Consider the following 18,367-nt stretch of genomic DNA (forward strand, 5'->3'; position numbering starts at 1 on the left):
CATTCAAGGAACTTGCCCAGCAGACTATGCTAGTGTCATCCTCACGGCTTGCTTTCCACCGCCCACCAGAGAAGGAGGAACAGCAGCTATCATGAGCTGGGGAATACATGGAGGCTGTATGGGGCCGGGGTATCAGCCTGCGATACACAGGGGAAGCAAAAAAAGGACAGAATCCAGGGATGGTGTGGATGCCTCCATATCTTACCTGTGACTCACTTGTAAGTTGCCTTGATCTCCACTGCAGAGACTGCTTCAAAGGATGAAAACCACTAGTTCAGAAGAAGGGAAATTTGGAAGGGCTTTTAACAATGAAAACAACAGGGAGGGTTATCCCAGGAGGTAACTGATATCCCATGTTAATCAAGGGAATCTTCCAAAAGGTGGCCAAAGCATTGATTATGCTGTACTGTAGAATACGTCCAATCTTATTACTAATATAACTAATCCTATGTTACAGTGCTGGTTTTCTCATTCTAATATGTATTAAATACAAAATCCACTGATCAGTACTGCTAGTGCTGACTCCTGCTTGACTCACAAGTAATACTACATGACTGGAGTGCCTCTTCCATACAACTTTTTCAATAAAGTGTTCCTGTTATGGATTTAATGTTCGATTCTTGGAGTATAATAGGTTCTAGCTAATTTCCACTGAATTTGTTATCACATACCAGTAAATCTCCTGTTCTTTAAAAATTAATTATATTATTTCCTTTTCTCTTTTTCCACATACCCAATCTTCCAACCACCCTTTCACTAGCATACATGTTGCCTCCACACTCTGTTCACAGATGGACTTTGTATTTTTCACTGAGTATTTGCAAAGGGCCGAATTTCCTCACATGACCAGTAATCAGTCCTGTATGTGAAGTAAATGCAATAAAAAGTTTAAAAAAGGTAAATGTACTCTAGCAAGTGCTTGTTTCTCTTTAATGTCTGTTTCTTATGATGGATTTTGTTTCTGCAGGCCAGAAATGGAGGTAAATCTTCTTGTGTCTTCAAAAGGTTATTCATATGTTGGGACTGGATGAATGCCCATTTCTTCATCTCTTCCTGTCCTTCATTAATTCTTTTTCAGCAATAAACTAGTGTACAAATATGAATTACTGGCAAGCCTTAAAAATATGAAACAAAACTATGAAATAAAGTTGCAGAATATAGCTAGTCACAGTGCATAGTCAAGAAAAAGTGCAATGTCCGTTGCACTGAATGTGAACCCTGGGTTTTCATACCCTTGTAAAAAACCCAAATGGATTTATATTTAAAAAAAAATCATTATTAAACAATGACTTTGAAGTACAGAAATAACTGATACCACTAACAATACCATCAGGGGCTGAGATGACTTCTTACAAAGGCAGCTCATACTGACACTTGAGAAAGAACTTGCTTAAGGCACCGCTTGCCTTTGTAAGGCTCCATGATGATAATATTTCCTTTCAAAAAAACATTTGATTTATAAAAAACCAGAACAATTAGCTTAGTTCGCTAAACAAACCCCCAAATGATGCAAATTTGACATTCATTTATCAGCATTAACCTGACCTTACTTCCTTCTATCCTCGAGTGTTAAAATTAAACCGCAGCCTCTAACACTTCCTATTTGCGCTGCTACCTTCATTGTGGAGGTTGGTTTTTTTTTTTTAATTCCAATCTGCTTTTTTTTTGGCCTGTTTTCTTTGAAACCATCATTGCTAACAGCATGGAATTCAGTAAATACACTTAGGCAGAAACTCCTACCTGAACCACCGAACAAAAGAAAACACCCAAATCAAAACCAGTTTGGGGCATGCTTCTTACTAAACCAAGCCAGAACAGCTCCAGAATTCTTAATGCAGTCCACAAACAGGCACTTCCCGTTTGGCCAATAAAGTTTTACATCTTTTTGCCAGTGGTGAACTTTGTTTTTAATATACCATGTATTTCCCTACGCTTTGACTAAAAGCAAAAACTGCTGCAGCTTAACTACGTTATTTTGACTTTTGATATAATGCAAGCACAGACATGCATCTATTACATTACCTTCTATCCTCATCACAGTGGTAATGCAGAGGGAAGAAGCAAGTCTCCCTCTTTCCATTATGTACTTCGCTGCTGTACCCATCTGCTTTAAGAGGCATGATCAACTGTTCCACCTACTTTACTAAGAGTTTGCCTAAACATTGCTCTTGGATGTCTTCATTTTCTTGCGTCATCTGGTTTCCTTACGACTGTTTCACAAGGGAGTCTGTATATTGTTATCCAAAGTGTTTATCTAAAATAAGTCCAGCATTTCCTCCTGATTGTGACAGAGGTAAGCTGCTAGCTGATGATTTTCTTGGAGGAAAATATGTTCCCCTGGGACTTCAAGGATATGGGAGACATTAATGAAGTTCCAAGGATATGAAACAACACATAATATATAATATAAGGATCAAATTAACAGAACATACACTGCAACATTACAATAAAATACATAGTGAAATAATCTTTTCCCCCCATTTGTAAGACTTCTAACAGAAGCCAGTACTTAGACTCAGTCCTTCAAGTCTCTGTAGGTGCTCAATGCCACGCTGAAATCTCATAATCATTACAGATAGTGGGCTCTTAAAACTCTTGGTTCCAATATGTCACTACACATACTTTTTCCAAAATCAAAGACCCAGATTATTCACTGGAACAAAGAAAGGAATGACTCTATATCAAGCAGTAGGAACCTGTTCTTAAGATTAAAATTATTTCTATAGCTTAGACTAGTAAAAATAAAAGATGTTTAAAAATGTATATTGCTTAAATCTTAGACTGCTTTTCAAAAAAGCTGTTCACTATTCTGAGCGTTTTTCTTCTACTGAAAATTTTCAATGACCGAAACATAAATAAGCACATAGAAAAACATCTCAACAACAGGGTCAATCATGGAAGTTACTTTTGCCAGCACTCGCTTATGTAGTCCATTACATTTTCTTTCCCCATTACATTTTATTAAGTCCTGGTATTTTTGTTGGTTTCTCGATGTCATCAGTTTTAATTACTATAGCTTTTTTTTTTTTTGTGCTGCGTTTGAATATTTTTAATCTATCCCTTTTGTATCCTCTTACCAAATAGAAGTAAAGAAACTAACTTAATTTTTGTCATAGTATATTTACCATACAGTTGCAATCCTCTATATAAATTAAAAGCAAATTAAAATGTATTTTAAATTAGATGGAAACATGTAGAAAAAGATAAGGCTGCAGAAACTGAAGCAGGCTAATCATAAAGGAAGCTAATAGCCTAATTACAAAGCTTACCATAAAAAAAAACAAAGCCCAAGAATAAGCATAAAAATCTAAACAAAGGAAAAAGACTTGTTCTCTTATTCAGACAGGCAGAGAGTCACATTTAGACCCCTACATATTTCACAATATCTATACACCTAAAATACAGATACTTGAGGCTGTTTGACCTTTGCTTGTTACTTGGCCATTCCTAAATGCTGCATTATAGGAGAGGAGGTCTCAAAATTCTGCTACTGAAATTAATAACTTTAGGGAAGAAGAAACTGTATCAATCTACTATAGACTTTTTTTTTTTGACTCTTTACTGTCCTTCTGCTTGTCTTTATGCTTCAAGATCAGCATAAAGCACATAATCTTATCCCAGACACTAGTACTATTACTCTTTCATTCTACCCACATTGACAAGACTATGTGACCAACAATCAGTAAACATAGTATCACTGATTATTGTTTAGAGAAGCCATAAACTGCAAGGTATAAAGCACTGCTGGCAACGGCAGTACTCCACAAAAGAACCTTAAAAGCTAGCACAAAGTAAGCTGAACTACTGCCAATAATGTTGAATATCTTTTAAAAAATATTCAAAGTATACATAGGACCTAGGTCTATTCCACCAACTGTGTTTAGGGAAGTCACCTGTCTGTAATTTGCTTCTTGACCCTCCATATGATATGAAGCAAGGAAACAGAAATCCCTTCAACACTGACACATTTTTTAAGTTGTTGAATTGCTTACAGAACACTGCCAAAATCTTAAAACCAGAGGTTTGAGCCTATCGTGGAAATTTGAGATTTATTTTAAATAATGTCTGTACTTAACAAATGCTAAGTTTTGACAAATACTAAGAAGGTACATCAAATTCTTAACTGGTAGTATACTTCCATTTCTACCTTAAGCAACCAAAGGTAAAGAGATGGGGAATGTGGGCGTGGAGAAGAGGACAGATACCCTGATATCTGCCTGGAACAATCTCTGCCCCCCTTGGAGTTCCTTTGTTTTGGCTTGTTTTGTTTTGAGCTGCAAGAACTCTGCAAATGGGTGTTCCCAGCTTCTGGCAGCCATATGTGCTGCCTACCATCTGTTTTCATTCCACTGTGCTATGGAGACAAACATACTTTATTTTTAGTCTTCTACATTTCCTGATGTTGCATACAATAGGGATTATATCTCACGTCTAAGCCATTATATATGAAAAATCTTCCGTGGACAACTGATGAGTAAAGACAACAGATTATCACACAGGATCAGATGAGATAATTTTTATTACCTCCTTCTCAGTGCAAGCATGTAATTTATATTGAAGTTTGCTTGATTCCTGCGTACCTGTGCTTTCTCTCTACACTGCCTACAAGGGGCTTCCTTCATACATTTTGAAGATACATTTTCCCAGCAACTTCCTGGGGTGTAGGAAATTACTACTACAATTTTGTCTGTTGCCACTAGTGGTTGCTATTCTGCATGCAGCATTCAGAGTCAAAATAGGATATCAAGAAATGAACAGCTATATGATCAACTGTAGAGAGACAACAGTGCAGTACAACAAATATTTGTCTGAAAGGAGGAATTCTGAAAGGAGGAATTCTGTGCACAGGCTCCCACACAGTTCTGTTGGAAACCATACACTCCAAAATCAGTTTGCAAGCATTAAGTGGATAGTGTAGTATTTATATAAAATTTGATCGAAAAGATTTCACTGTCACATCTCAGTGCAGCTTTGGAAGGCACCCATGGCACACTGGACAGCTAGTAATTCTTTAAAATGCACCAAACTAAACCGAATTCTAGAAAATATTGCTGGTTTTACCTGTATTGACATTAAGCTGTACATTTCTAGGCAACAGTATTTTTTCTTTCCCCATTTAACCTCCCCCTCCTCAAATTTCTAAGAAGCTGAGTAAGCACTAAGCTGCATAGGCCCTGATCAACATCTCTTACAACTCAACCAGTATCAAATAATGGCCAGCATAACCTTAATACCCATACTTTTAGAGCACATTGCAGCACCGATCTTTCCACCATGTAATATTGCAAATGCAGGATACTGTAAGTTATTATTAAACAACTATTGATGAGAAATTACCTCTGGTTTCAAAAAATAATTAAAAATTTATTAAGATTTGAGTTGCACTGAAATAGAGCTCAACAGAGAAAAATAGTGCCTTTAAAACAGTTTATGCATGAAGAGATTTAAAATGTTCACTGTTTATAGGGTACTCCAAAAGACACCGGAAGGAGTTCCATTTACCTTTTTCAGATTAGTTCTATTCAGTCTGAGGTTTTTACTCATTAATTCTTTCCTAAAATAAGCACTTTTATTCATTGCATCTTACAAGTACAGAAGTACTTCTTGATTAATTAGACTGGTGAGGCATTTTTCAATCTTTTTAATTCATTCAAACATTTTAGTAATGGACTTCAACTACTCTACTGTTTGAGTGGATGATTTTATTAAGTTATCTACAGCTACTACTCTTCTCCCCAAACATTCTGACCAAAATTGTGAGAAAATTACTTTTATTTTACTAGTGTTACACTTATTCTGCCTTCTGCTTTCAAATTATCAAATGCAGTTAAGCTGTTCTGCAGTTCCTCCTAGTCCTCTATTTTAAGTAACACAACGTAAGAAATAGATAGTGCTTTAAAACAGAAACTTTCTGAGCTATCAAAATTATGAAGCGGAAACATTTTTGTTGATTGGTGTCACTAAGTCGTCTTTTTTGCCTATTTTCTTCCAACATAGTACACAGATTAATCTAAAATACTTTTCTGTTGGGTTCCCACTCAAAATCTCAGAACTAGCATTTAGCTGAAACTAAATACAGGAGGAGTTTTGAATGGAGACTGGCAAATTCACTTTGCATTAGTCAAGTGTAGATGAACACCCTTCCATACAGTTCCCTGTCACTATGTTGTTCTGTATTAAGGGATTGAGACTATCTCTTTCTAATCCCCCTCATAAACTGTCAATTTACATTCTGAAGCAAAGTATATAATCCATCATACATCATTCTGTCACTCCAGAGCTGCCATAATCTACCGCTTTTTAACATGTCTGTGGTATAATTTTGATGTCTACGCTCACTGAGCATATGCAGTTTCCTAATAAAATCTGAATAGTCTTATATTTGCTTAGATTTGTTAAGAAGTCAAACATTGTCAAAAACAATTTACATTGAAATAAATGATTTCAAATCAATACAATGGGTCAGGAAAAAGGAACAAGAACCTTTAAAAACACTGAACTTGATAACATCACCCCTAATTTTCACTTATTTTAAAATAAAACTATAGTTTAAACTTTGCATTATAGTCCTATAACAGAAAATTTCTTGTACAATCCAGCCATAGCCCACCTCAAATTCTCTGATAATGACTATCTAATCTGAACATTCACTTTATTCACAGCACTGCTGCATCTGACATCTCCTGGGTGGCAGTTTTTATTATACTCAATGCAAAGAAATTTAAACATGGCATTAAGGAACAGAAAAGCTGTATATACTTTTACACCAAATCTGGCAAAAGCATTCAAAGCAACTCAAGACAATAGCTTAAAAAGTCATTTCAACCTATGCACTTAATAAATCCTTTAAAAAGTGAGCAAATTTGAATTTGCGTAATTAAAAAGTATTTATAGTGGATAATACACTTTTAATAGAAAAAATATCTGATGTTCTTACTCAGTTTTAAGTCTCAATTTTATATCATAGGCCATGACAACTTTAGGTACATAAGGAACACTTCTTTCAAAATTAGTTTATTTTCCTAGCACACCATCATATTTCAAAACATTTCTAGGTATTAAATGCAAATTTAATACTTAGATATATAACAAGATCATTTTAAGATGGCTTCAATATTTAACTTAATTTCAGCTCTTGTTAGTACATAAAATCATATTTTTATCTTGAAATGTCTAAGCCTTCAATTATTCTTTAAAATATTTTAAAATCATCACAAGCATCTGTTGTAATAGGAAAATGGAATTCAAACTGTTTTTCCAAGGAGCAGATTATAAAAAAAACCCCAGCAAGCCAACCCCAGAACTCCAAATTAAAATTGATTACAATTGCTCTCTGCTCTTATGATGTTTTGCTTCCTAAAAACTGTTTCCTTTTCATCACAAAGTTTAAGAAAAGGGTATTTAATGGTTCAATCCCTTAATTTTCCTGTGTTTCTAAAGCGAAGAGGTTTTCATTGTGATGTTTACCTATTCAATACACGTGCAGTTTCAAGTTGGCTAAACAGAGGCAGTGAAACAGGAAACAAGCTGCCAGCAGGATGAACAGGAACTGCCAACCAAATCTTCGTGTTGTATCCATGGTATAATGTCTTCAAGGAATCCAAAGAACATCTCCTCAGTTCAGGTTCTCAGAGGTCACTGAGTTTTATAATTATCTCCAAACAATTTTCTCCACATCCTGTTAAGCTGTCTCTAAACAGCTGTGTGTGTTGCCATGCAGCTTCACCATCTCCTCCATTTAGAATCGCTTCCAACATAACTTCTGTTGCACCAGAAAAATCTGAATAGGAGCAAAGATTTTTATCTGTTGGAGGAAAAGATAAACAATTCAGCAAGTCAGTGCTCCAGACAGCATATAATGCTAGAATGCATGTTAAAAAGGGTAACTTGTAACGAATGTTTAAGGATCTCAGTTGCAAGTACTCAAATGCATCTGTCAATCAGTGGCAGAAAAAAACAGCTGCAAATTTTTAGTTATTATTTGTTTAGTGCTCGTGCTCAGAGGATCTAGTCATGACTGAAGCCACTGCACATAGAAGTATCTATACTTCCTAGCAAAACACACAAATATCTTGTGTCCACTGTGTTCTTGCTAACCCTGCTCTGTTGCAGATAGGGCCGTGTATATATTAATAAAACTGGGTTTTGTACCAGTTTTGATTAAATGCACAGTATTTTCTTGACCTTGGTAAGAAAGACTGAGTTGGAAAATTCAAAATGCTTTTGCACTTCATTTTTAGTATTTGCACAGCACTCACTCCATATAAGCTATTTATTTCCAGTTACACCTTTGCAGCATGATATAATTCATTATTTAAATTCCACACTTACCTCCTATTAGAGCTATTTCCGCTGTTGGAGAGCAAAGTCTCCACTTTATTCTTCCACTCTGAAATGTCTGACTGCTTGTCCTAACTGAAATGTTATCTATTTTTAGACCGACTGACTTACACTCAAACTTCCAGCTGATGGAAGCAGAGGATGACCCCTCCTTTCGGGCTAAATAAACCTAAATGGAAAGAAGACATAGTCAGCGTGTCAAGAACTGATATGATCAACACACATTAATTAATCGCTGTAACAAGGACATAAAACCTTAAGATAACACACTTTCATTCTTTGTGAAGCCTCTGAACCTTTAAAACGGTACACAGTACAATTTCATATATAATCCCATTCTGAATCCTTAAGTCTATTCCACAGTTAGGCAATTGTACATGTTCATAGTCCTTCACTACGGGACACTATTTCAACATGCTTAGTAAACATTAAGCCAGAAAAATACCTAAGTTTATTACTTAAAAAAAAAAAACAACAGACTTCTGTTTTTCATATAAATGCACAGGCCCACACAGGGTTTCCTTTTGGTTGTGCAGTATTGCTGATGCAGAAAACTGTGTAATCAGTATTCTGGATTCTTCAGATGTGGCTGCTGGCTGCACACCGTTTCTCCTAGGACTTGACATGTCTTGGTTAAAGTAAATCATACATGTTAGCCATATATAAATTCTGTATTCACATTATTTGAGGTGTTAGAGATTTGCGTAATTTAGTGTAGTCCGAATGCTGTTCTAAACTTCACCTGGCTGAACAGTCAAGCTCATATGTTAATATTCATTAAAGTTACTATGAAACCTCGTAAGAATTTTTTAATAAACATCTGATGATCCTTTCAAGCCTAACATCTATTACCAGCAAATCAAGATAACGGACATTACAGATTAAAGAATCAAAACTGTCATGATCCCTTCAGAATCCTTCATTAAGAAAACTGAACAAACTCTGTCATGTCCAGGCTTCTCATTAATGTCATACTGAATGGACTTAGATAGCTCTTCAGTTTTTAACCTGGAAAGAACAAGCCTGAATAAAATGATAATAAAACACAGTAGTATGTTTTACTAAAGATCCCACCCTAATACAGAAGTGTCATTGACAGGCTATAAAACAGAATTTTAGTGCTACTACACGAGGCATGAAAATGTTACACTCATGTTTAAGATAGCTAAAAAGGTGTGAGGTGTTACACTGAAGATTACCTATGAAAATGTAACTATTTATCCTGCTTTCATGTGAATATAATCTTAATGTTCACGGAAGTGCCGATCTGCACACAATTTTTTTTTTTAGTACCTCAGCTAGTTCTAGCAAGAGATTTCCCTTGATCAGATCCTTGTTGCATTGCCATATTTGAGTAAAGAAGCCAAAACACTCCATTCATTACTACTTGGTTGAGGTGCACTAAACATAGCCTTTTAGGGATAAAACCTAAAACATTAGCCTGTCTCATCCTCCATTAGAATATCCAAGCATTTAATCAGAGAAACAGAAGTTTAAGTTTCCTTTTGTGTCTTTTTGACTGTCCTCCTAACTTTCACACCTGGCTACTCCTTTTCCAGTATTATTTGAAAAAAGTCTGAATTCAGGAAAAGCAAACAAACAAAAAAGACTCATTCAAATTCTCTTCCACTGGAGGAATTCTTCTGGAAAACAAGCTTTTAGAAACTCATGGATTTCAGATCTACAAGTTCTTACATTCTTCTTATCACCTACTGTGGTCTGCTTGTTTGAGCCCTGGATGCCAAGTTATCTCTGGGTAATCTGATTAAATTTGTGTTTTGTACCTGTTTCAGTTTTGTACCATAAAGTGATACTGGATAGCAAGAAAATACACAAATATGATGGAAATGGCTACTATCAGATTGGCCAAGATGATCATTTATCTGAATCATTTTGATCAACAACACTGTAAAGACAGAATACATAACTGAGGGTTCTTTTCTGTTACTCCTGGGCTAATACCTATAGTTACCTTTACTGTGACTTTTATATTTAAATTCCTTTCCATTCATCACATACTAAATAATAAACAAAATATTTCTGAGAAGGCTCCTTTGGCTGCTAAGTTTCTTGGACAGCTGCTGAATCAAACTCCAAATCCATACCTTGCAGATCTGCTAGAAGCGCTACAAAAAGAACATGCAAATCCCAAAAACCTTTCCCTCTGCTGTCTCCCGTAATACAAACAACCCCCAACGAAAAGTCATTTTAGATTCATACACAGACATTCTACAGGATGCCACTCCTGTAAGAGCTAACATGCCTTATCCACAAGCCTGAGATATACCTGGATCTGTAGCTCCTAATTTCTCAAGGCCATCCTCTCATCCTTTATCTAGAAAAAATGAGGTGCTGTTGAATACAAGGGTAAAGTCTTTATGCCTGGTCTTATAGACTGGTCCCTCCCTGTTTTAGCCGATCAGTAGAGCCAAGCAGAACAGCAGACTCGTAATCGGTTTCAGTGCAAAGACAGTATGTTTCTTGCAAAAGGCTCTGATCATTGGAGATGTGCTATCAGATTTTTAGCAGATCCTAGGGAAGCAGAGAACAGTAGTCCCTCATTCTGAGTTTTTGTTACTTCTCTTTTCCTATTAGCCTACCCTGTTGTAACATCTTGCATATTATTCTCCAGTTTCTTCCTTTATTCCTTCTCTTTTATGTAGAATAACCTCTCCAAGCTATTCCCCCACTGCATTTTGCAAGTCAGTTTTGTATAGACCCAGCACAGAAAACCTCAGAAGACAGTTATATGCTTAGCTCCATTTTTCATCAATATAAAGCAAACCATTGCCTAAGATAGAAGAACGCTTGGCCAGAGACCTTTCAGACTAGTGAAATAACAGGGGAACAAAGCAATAACATGCTATAGTCCCTGACAGGAATGCTCAGTTCCACAGCTGGTAGCTGTTGCAGGAAAAGCTGTTTGCTAGTAAATGACCCCTTTCCATCTTACAGGCATCGGTTCTTTTCTTAGATTTAAAGCATATGACTCTTCTGCTGCTCAGTGTCCTGACAGATGAGAAGGAGTCTGGGCAGGGTATACAATAATCTGGATAACTGACAGGTTTTTGCCTTCTTGCAAATGGAACTATAATATTTAGGACAACAATTTCTTCCTTTGGCTCTGTATCAAAGAGATATGATACACTATGAAGCTATTCTCCAAAACAACAACAAAAAAATTTTTTGAGAAGTACTGCTTTTCAATAGAACAGTATTGTGCATTTGCCCAAAAGCATAAGTAGCAAGCCATTTTTTCAAAATTTGATGCTTTAGCAAGGATTTTACCTATCTGCAGAGAATTTGGTCATCCTTTCTGAAAGACAAGCTAAATTTATCTCCAATTTCTTAAATCATCTGGCAATCTTACCTGAAGCTTAGCAGTAACAGTTACTAACATCAGCTAAATTTTATGGGCACCAAAAGAGGTTTTGATGCCCAACACTGGCAAGGGTTTTCTATTTTATTTGAGTTATCATACTTCTACAGTAGATTTTACGCTTTTAATAATTGTTATCCTTACCATTTTCCAATCTGTTTCAAGCTTTCTCCAAATAGACTCTGCCTTCCAAACACCTGTTTCCCAGCCAGTTATTTTTTCATTATTATTGGAAATCCGTGTATAACTATCTTCTGCTATATTGTAGATGAGGTGGAAGAGTTTAGATGTCTTCTCTTTTTCAGAGGGAATAAAAATTACTCCTTTTCTTTTCTGAAAAATGCAAAAAACACAAGCACCTTTATTCCCCAATACATTTCAGTAAGACTGTGTAATTTTAAACAGCATGCCATGAATTCCCAATTCAGTTTTGCTTCCAAATGAAAAAAAAAAAAAGTCATTTTTAAGACAGGTCGGTCATGGACAAAAGCATTTCTGCAAAACAAGTTTTAAACCAGTTTCTGACAATAGACCAGTACCTTTTCTAGAGGAGAGCAGTAATTTTCGTTTTAAAATTTTCATATAATTACTTTTAGAAGTAAATTATTAACAAAACAAACGCAATTAGCAAATTTAAGTAAGAGATTAACATGTTAGGAATAGAAAATTTATATGCTGAGTATATTTCTCATACAATCAATAAGTAAATGGTTATTTTGAATAGAAATGTAATTCTGTGACTATCATATACAGGTGCTTGTACAGGACAGTTTACAAATCAACTTCATAAAAACTTAGGGTACAAACTTCGTAACTTCACAGTATTACTTTTTTTTTTAACAATTTGTCATTGTTCTTATGAGTTTCAGCAAAGCAAAAATTATATCTTCTAAACCATGGAGAACTGAAATAAACTCTTATCTTCTCAAACTTAAACAATCCTATGAAACTCATTAATTTCACCTAACTGGTTCTATTTAGGATTGTCAGTCATGCCACATGACAGGATCACTACAAAATTGATGTAACGACTGATGGGGTAAGTCACACCTTTGCATGCTGGCTCAAGCTAAATATGGCTATGGTTCTGGGAAACTGTATCTCAGCATAAAATAACTAAAAATAAAATCTTGCTTTTGGAAACAGTCAAAAACATTGCTATGAAAATCAATCAAGCTTATTATCCAAGAGATTGTTCTATTTACACAATCCTAATTGCTCTCACATATTAACAAAAATAGTTGGTTAAAACCTACTTCCAGGCTTTAATCAATAGCAACTAATGATACAAATAAACATTTTTTAAAGTTTTCCCAACTGCTTTCAACTGCCTTAAACCTTCTAGTTCTGTCACACTGTAACTAAAAGGAAAAGAAGTATTTTTTTATTAACCTGTAAGAGCAAAACACACTTTAGATCAAGGATTCCCAAACATTTTTAGAATCAACAGATCACCATCAATCCTCACAAATTACTTGTGGACCTCTACTGAATTCACATCAAACTTGCACCTAATGTTCTTGCAAGTTTCACTGTTTGAACTAAATCTGTAGGCTACCTACCACGAAGTGCTATTCCTCTGCAGACCATAATCATAGAACCTCTAGTTAGCTACCTCTAAGATGGTCAGCAGTGCAAAAGTTAAATACCTCTGGACCAACTTCACCTCTGGCTACTCGCCAAGCCATTGAACCTGATGTCCTTCCACCATATTCTCCAGGTTTGGGTGTTTTAGGAGAAATAAATTCAACAAGCTCCACAATTGTTCTTTCCAAGAGCTCTCTTTTTCTATTTTCTGACAAAGATCGTTGTCTCTGAAAATACATTTAAGAAACAAAGTGAAAAATTCAGAACAATGGCATTTGTAATTCCGCTCTAGAGTGACACCAACAGGGAAAAAAAGAATTGAAAAAAACCAGACTAACATTTAAAGTGTAGACTGACTGTTAGAAACATTAATCTTATACCACATGTGCAAATATAAATAAATCATGACTGCATGGTTATTCAACAGCAGTGCTTTTTCTGTGAACTTTCATGCACTAACTATGAGGATTTATTTTAAAATAAGGTTTGCGCTATAATACATTTGCTTGGATGATAAAACACTTCCATAGCATATTTTATACCTACTAATATGTATTCTGCACCATAGGTGTTCTTAATATTATTTGGGGAAAAGAGAAAGCAAGCATAATTTTCGGGTCAAGCTTTTCTTCTCTAAGGTGGAGTGATTCAGTTGCCAACAGTCTTGGTTTTGTGATTAAGTACAAACAAAAGATTCAATTGGTCTCTGAAAAGAGTTATTTCACAGTGACTGATTCTATCGTAAACAAACTATGATATTAATATTTTTGCAGATACCAGAAAACTGAGAAAAACGTATCACCTACACTTCCAGGTAAATTAGTGGAAAAGAGAACGAATTACAAAATGCGCATTCTTTGCCCACATGAATAAAACTATGGGCATTTTTTTGTTATAGAACTTAAAAAATTTCATTGAGAGGCTGGGTTTTTTTCTCCATGATTTTCACATCAAATACACAGAGCTGATATGTGAAGCCTTTTTCCTTAACTGTGGATACACCCAAATAGGGTTGGAAAATTAAGTTCAACGTTGAGTATGCAAATGATTACACATAATATTTTTTTTTTTCCTACTTTGGTGATCGCCCAAGGCATGCACACTCAGCCCACTAGGACCTGAAACTTCAGGCCAGTAAGTACTCCAATTACCTCAAAAGCAGTCCTGACCCCAGAAAGTTTTGCTATTAGGGATCAGAAAAGAGGCATTTGAAGGGTTTTTATTCTAGACAACAATGTGAAACTGGATAAAGGAAAGTAGATACAAAGGAATGATGAGAAACAACTCCAGCTGAACAAATTCCAGCTGCCAAATACCAGTTCTAACACAGCAAGAGGGAAACACACCTCTGCTTGTGCTGATGGATGACACGCAGTGGCTCCAAGCAGCTCCTCATGAAACACTGGCCTTCCTGAATCTAACACTTGCCTGGGCACTTTGGATATCCATATGCAGTATTACAGATCTCACTCCAGCTCAGAGGAAGTTTGATATGGCTTACCCTAAGTTAACAATACCAATTTACAATTTTCTTCAAGCCACTTTGATGTAGGGAAACCCAGTGCCAGGTGTCATCACCACTGAAATTAGTGATGCCACAGTGAGAATTGGTTGTCCTTGCTCTACAGCTGTTGCAACAGTATCTGAAAAAAAACTCGTAAAGAACAGTGCTTCAACACAAAAAGGGCGCTTCAGAAGACAGGCCTCTTCTATGTATGATACAAGAAATTAGTAAGTTCCTCAACTGTAAACAGTACAAGTATGCTAATTCTTGTCATCTCCCCACCCCCCCACTAGACTCCTGCATATAAATGCTAGCAGCATGTAAGACATGCATAATGCTCAGACTCTGCAGAGCCCAACACTGCCTGTGCTGGGAAAACCTGTAACTACATTTTCTACAAATGTCATTGTTATCAATAGCATTCATGTACTGAAATGGATTTTAAGAACTCCATTATCAACTGTCATGGCTAAAACTTCCTGCTTTTGTTTTTTCTTAAGGTACCACCCTCTACATACATGCTCAGGCCCCACCTTTCTTTGGCAGACAGAGGGAATAGGAAGGAAGCGGGGTTGTGAACTGCAGCTTTAAAATCAGTTCTGCATCACATGCGAGTTATGCTGTTGATGCTTCCTGAAGGACACTGGTTGAGAGGGTCCCTTGGGATTCGGTCCTGAAGGGCAAAGGGGCCCAGGAAGGCTGGGCCTTCTTCAAGAAGGAAATCTTGAAGGCGCAGGAGCAGGCAGTCCCCATGTGCCATAAGAAGAGGCGGCGGGGAAGACAACCGGCCTGGCTGAACAAGGAGCTTTTGCTGAGACTCAGGGGAAAAAAAGAATTTATCACCTTTGGAAGAAGGGGCAGGCAAGTGAAGAAGAGTACAAGGACCTCATTAGGTCATGCAGGGAGGGAATTAGAAAGGCAAAAGCCCAGCTAGAGTTCAACCTGGCCACGGTCATAAGGGATAACAAAAAATGCTTCTATAAATACATTAACAACAAAAAGAGAGACAAGGAGAATCTCCATCCTTTACTGGATGCGGGAGGGAACATTGTCACCAAGGATGAGGAAAAGGCTGAGGTACTTAATGTCTTCTTTGCCTCAGTCTTTAACAGCCATACCAGGTATCCTCAGGGTATTCAGCTCCCTGAGCTGGAAGACAAGGATGGAGAGCAGAATAAACTCCCCATGATCCAGGAGGAAGCAGTTAATGACCTGCTATGCCACCTGGATACCCACAAGTCTATGGGGCCTGAAGGCATCCACCCAAGGGTGCTGAGGGAGCTGGCAGAGGAGCTTGCCAAGCTGCTCTCCATCATTTATCAACAGTCCTGGTTAACGGGGGAGGTCCCGGACGACTGGAGGCTTGCCAACGTGATTCCCATCTACAAGAAGGGCCGGAAGGAGGATCCGGGGAACTACAGGCCTGTCAGCCTGACCTCAGTGCCAGGGAAGATTATGGAGAGGTTCATCTTGAGGGCGCTCACGGGGCACGTGCAGGACAACCAAGGGATCAGGCCCAGCCAGCACGGGTTCATGAAAGGCAGGTCCTGCTTGACCAACCTGATCTCCTTCTATGACCAGGTGACCTGCCTCGTGGATGAGGGAAAGGCTGTTGACGCTGTCTACCTGGACTTTAGTAAAGCCTTCGACAGTGTCTCCCATCGTATTCTCCTGGAGAAGCTGGCGACTCGTGGCTTAGACAGGTGCACTCTTCGCTGGATTAAAAACTGGCTGGATGGCCGAGCCCAGAGAGTTGTGGTGAATGGAGCAAAATCCAGTTGGTGACCGGTCACAAGCGAAGTCCCTCAGGGCTCAGCTTTGGGGCCGGTCTTGTTTAATATCTTTATCGATGATCTGGATGAGGGAATCGAGTGCTCCCTCAGCAAGTTTGCAGATGACACCAAGTTGGGCGGGAGTGTTGATCTGCTTGAGGGTAGGAAGGCTCTGCAGAGAGATCTGGACAGGCTGGATCGATGGGCTCAGGCCAATTGGATGAAGTTCAATAAGGCCAAGTGCCGGGTTCTGCACTTTGGCCACAACAACCCCATGCAACGCTACAGGCTTGGGGACGAGTGGCTGGAAAGCTCCCCCGCAGAAAAGGACCTGGGGATGTTGACTGACAGCCGGCTGAAGATGAGCCAGCAGTGTGCCCAGGTGGCCAAGAAGGCCAATGGCATCCTGGCCTGTATCAGAAACAGTGTGGCCAGCAGGAGCAGGGAGGTGATCGTGCCCCTGTACGTGGCACTGGTGAGGCCACACCTCGAACCCTGTGTTCAGTTTTGGGCCCCTCACTACAAGAAGGACATTGAGGTGCTGGAGCGTGTCCAGAGAAGGGCGATGAAGCTGGTGAGGGGTCTGGAGCACAAGTCTTATGAGGAGCAGCTGAGGGAACTGGGGTTGTCATTCTGGAGAAGAGGAGGCTGAGGGGAGACCTCATCGCTCTCTACAACTACCTGAAACGAGGTTGCAGAGAGGTGGGTGCTGGTCTCTTCTCCCACGTGATGAGTGACAGGACAAGAGGAAACAGTCTCAAGTTGCACCAGGGGAGGTTTAGGCTGGATATTAGGAAAAATTTCTTTACTGAGAGAGTGGTGAAACACTGGAACAGGCTGCCCAGGGAAGTGGTGGAGTCACCCTCCCTGGAAGTGTTGAAGGAGCGTGTGGACATGGCATTGTGGGACGTGGCTTGATGGGCATGGTGGTGTGTGGTGTGGGTTTTTTTGGGGGTTGGTTTTTTTTTGTAATGGTTGGACTTGATGATCTTACAGGTCTTTTCCAACCTTAGTGATTCTGTGACTGTGTTTTGGGACATGGATAACCTGTGATTTAAGTGGACCCACTGCTGGGTAAGCAACAGATGCTTTGAGGGTAGAAATTGAACTTCAAACATTTAAACAAGGAGTACTGGTTCATCTCACATCAATCACCATGAGATGGTCACAATTCAACTTAAGTTACTAGTTTTCCTTTTAAGAGCTGACCTGGCTGTAGCTATAATCACTCACAATCGTTACCAAAAATGGGGCCTGGAGCAAATAAAAAATAAATTGCTTCCCTGCCCCACTATCCAATTTTCAACAAAGGTGGTGAAAGTTCAGGGTCCTCTCCCCCTTTCTATAGGGGTAACATACAAGGGACTGGAATACGGCAGGGCTCATACAAAGTAGGTGAAGAAAAACATCATAGTCAGGGTGTGATATGGTACTATAGAATAACATCAAATGGTTGGTAATCCACAGGCTACACACCCATTTAGGAATGTCTGACCCAAATAAAACACACACAGTATTTCTAAGTAGTAAAATAGTGGACTGAACAGAGTAAATTATCCTTGCCTCTTTTCCATTTAACAGTGACAGTTGCTCAACATCCTTTGAACTGTTGTGTTGTCTCTGCATGGCCACTAAACAGACAGACACGCAGAGAATTAATGACCAGAGCCATTGCTTTTTATGCAGGAAAGCACAATAATGAGCTCTTAGATTCCATTTTTACTAACATTGCAGTCTAGGTCGTAACGTATACTGCATACTGTGCTTCTCTTTAGTTGTAACTTA

General features: G+C 38.1%; 1 protein-coding gene across 2 annotated transcripts in view; it reads right to left on the bottom strand.

Moving 5' to 3' along the window:
• Positions 1–5,310: 5,310 nt before the first annotated feature.
• The window catches only part of NGLY1 (N-glycanase 1), a 28,539-nt gene continuing 15,482 nt past the window's right edge, over positions 5,311–18,367 (bottom strand). For both annotated transcript variants that reach the window (XM_059818940.1, XM_059818943.1), the window contains exons 9-12: positions 13,369–13,533; positions 11,864–12,052; positions 8,332–8,509; positions 5,311–7,804 (exon numbers count right to left, since the gene is read on the bottom strand). In XM_059818940.1, the coding sequence (XP_059674923.1) occupies positions 7,629–7,804; positions 8,332–8,509; positions 11,864–12,052; positions 13,369–13,533 (708 nt within the window). In that variant the 3' untranslated portion in view covers positions 5,311–7,628. The remainder of the gene's footprint in view (positions 7,805–8,331; positions 8,510–11,863; positions 12,053–13,368; positions 13,534–18,367) is intronic.

This window comes from Gavia stellata, chromosome 6, assembly GCF_030936135.1.
Source record: "Gavia stellata isolate bGavSte3 chromosome 6, bGavSte3.hap2, whole genome shotgun sequence".
Classification (NCBI taxonomy): domain Eukaryota; kingdom Metazoa; phylum Chordata; class Aves; order Gaviiformes; family Gaviidae; genus Gavia; species Gavia stellata.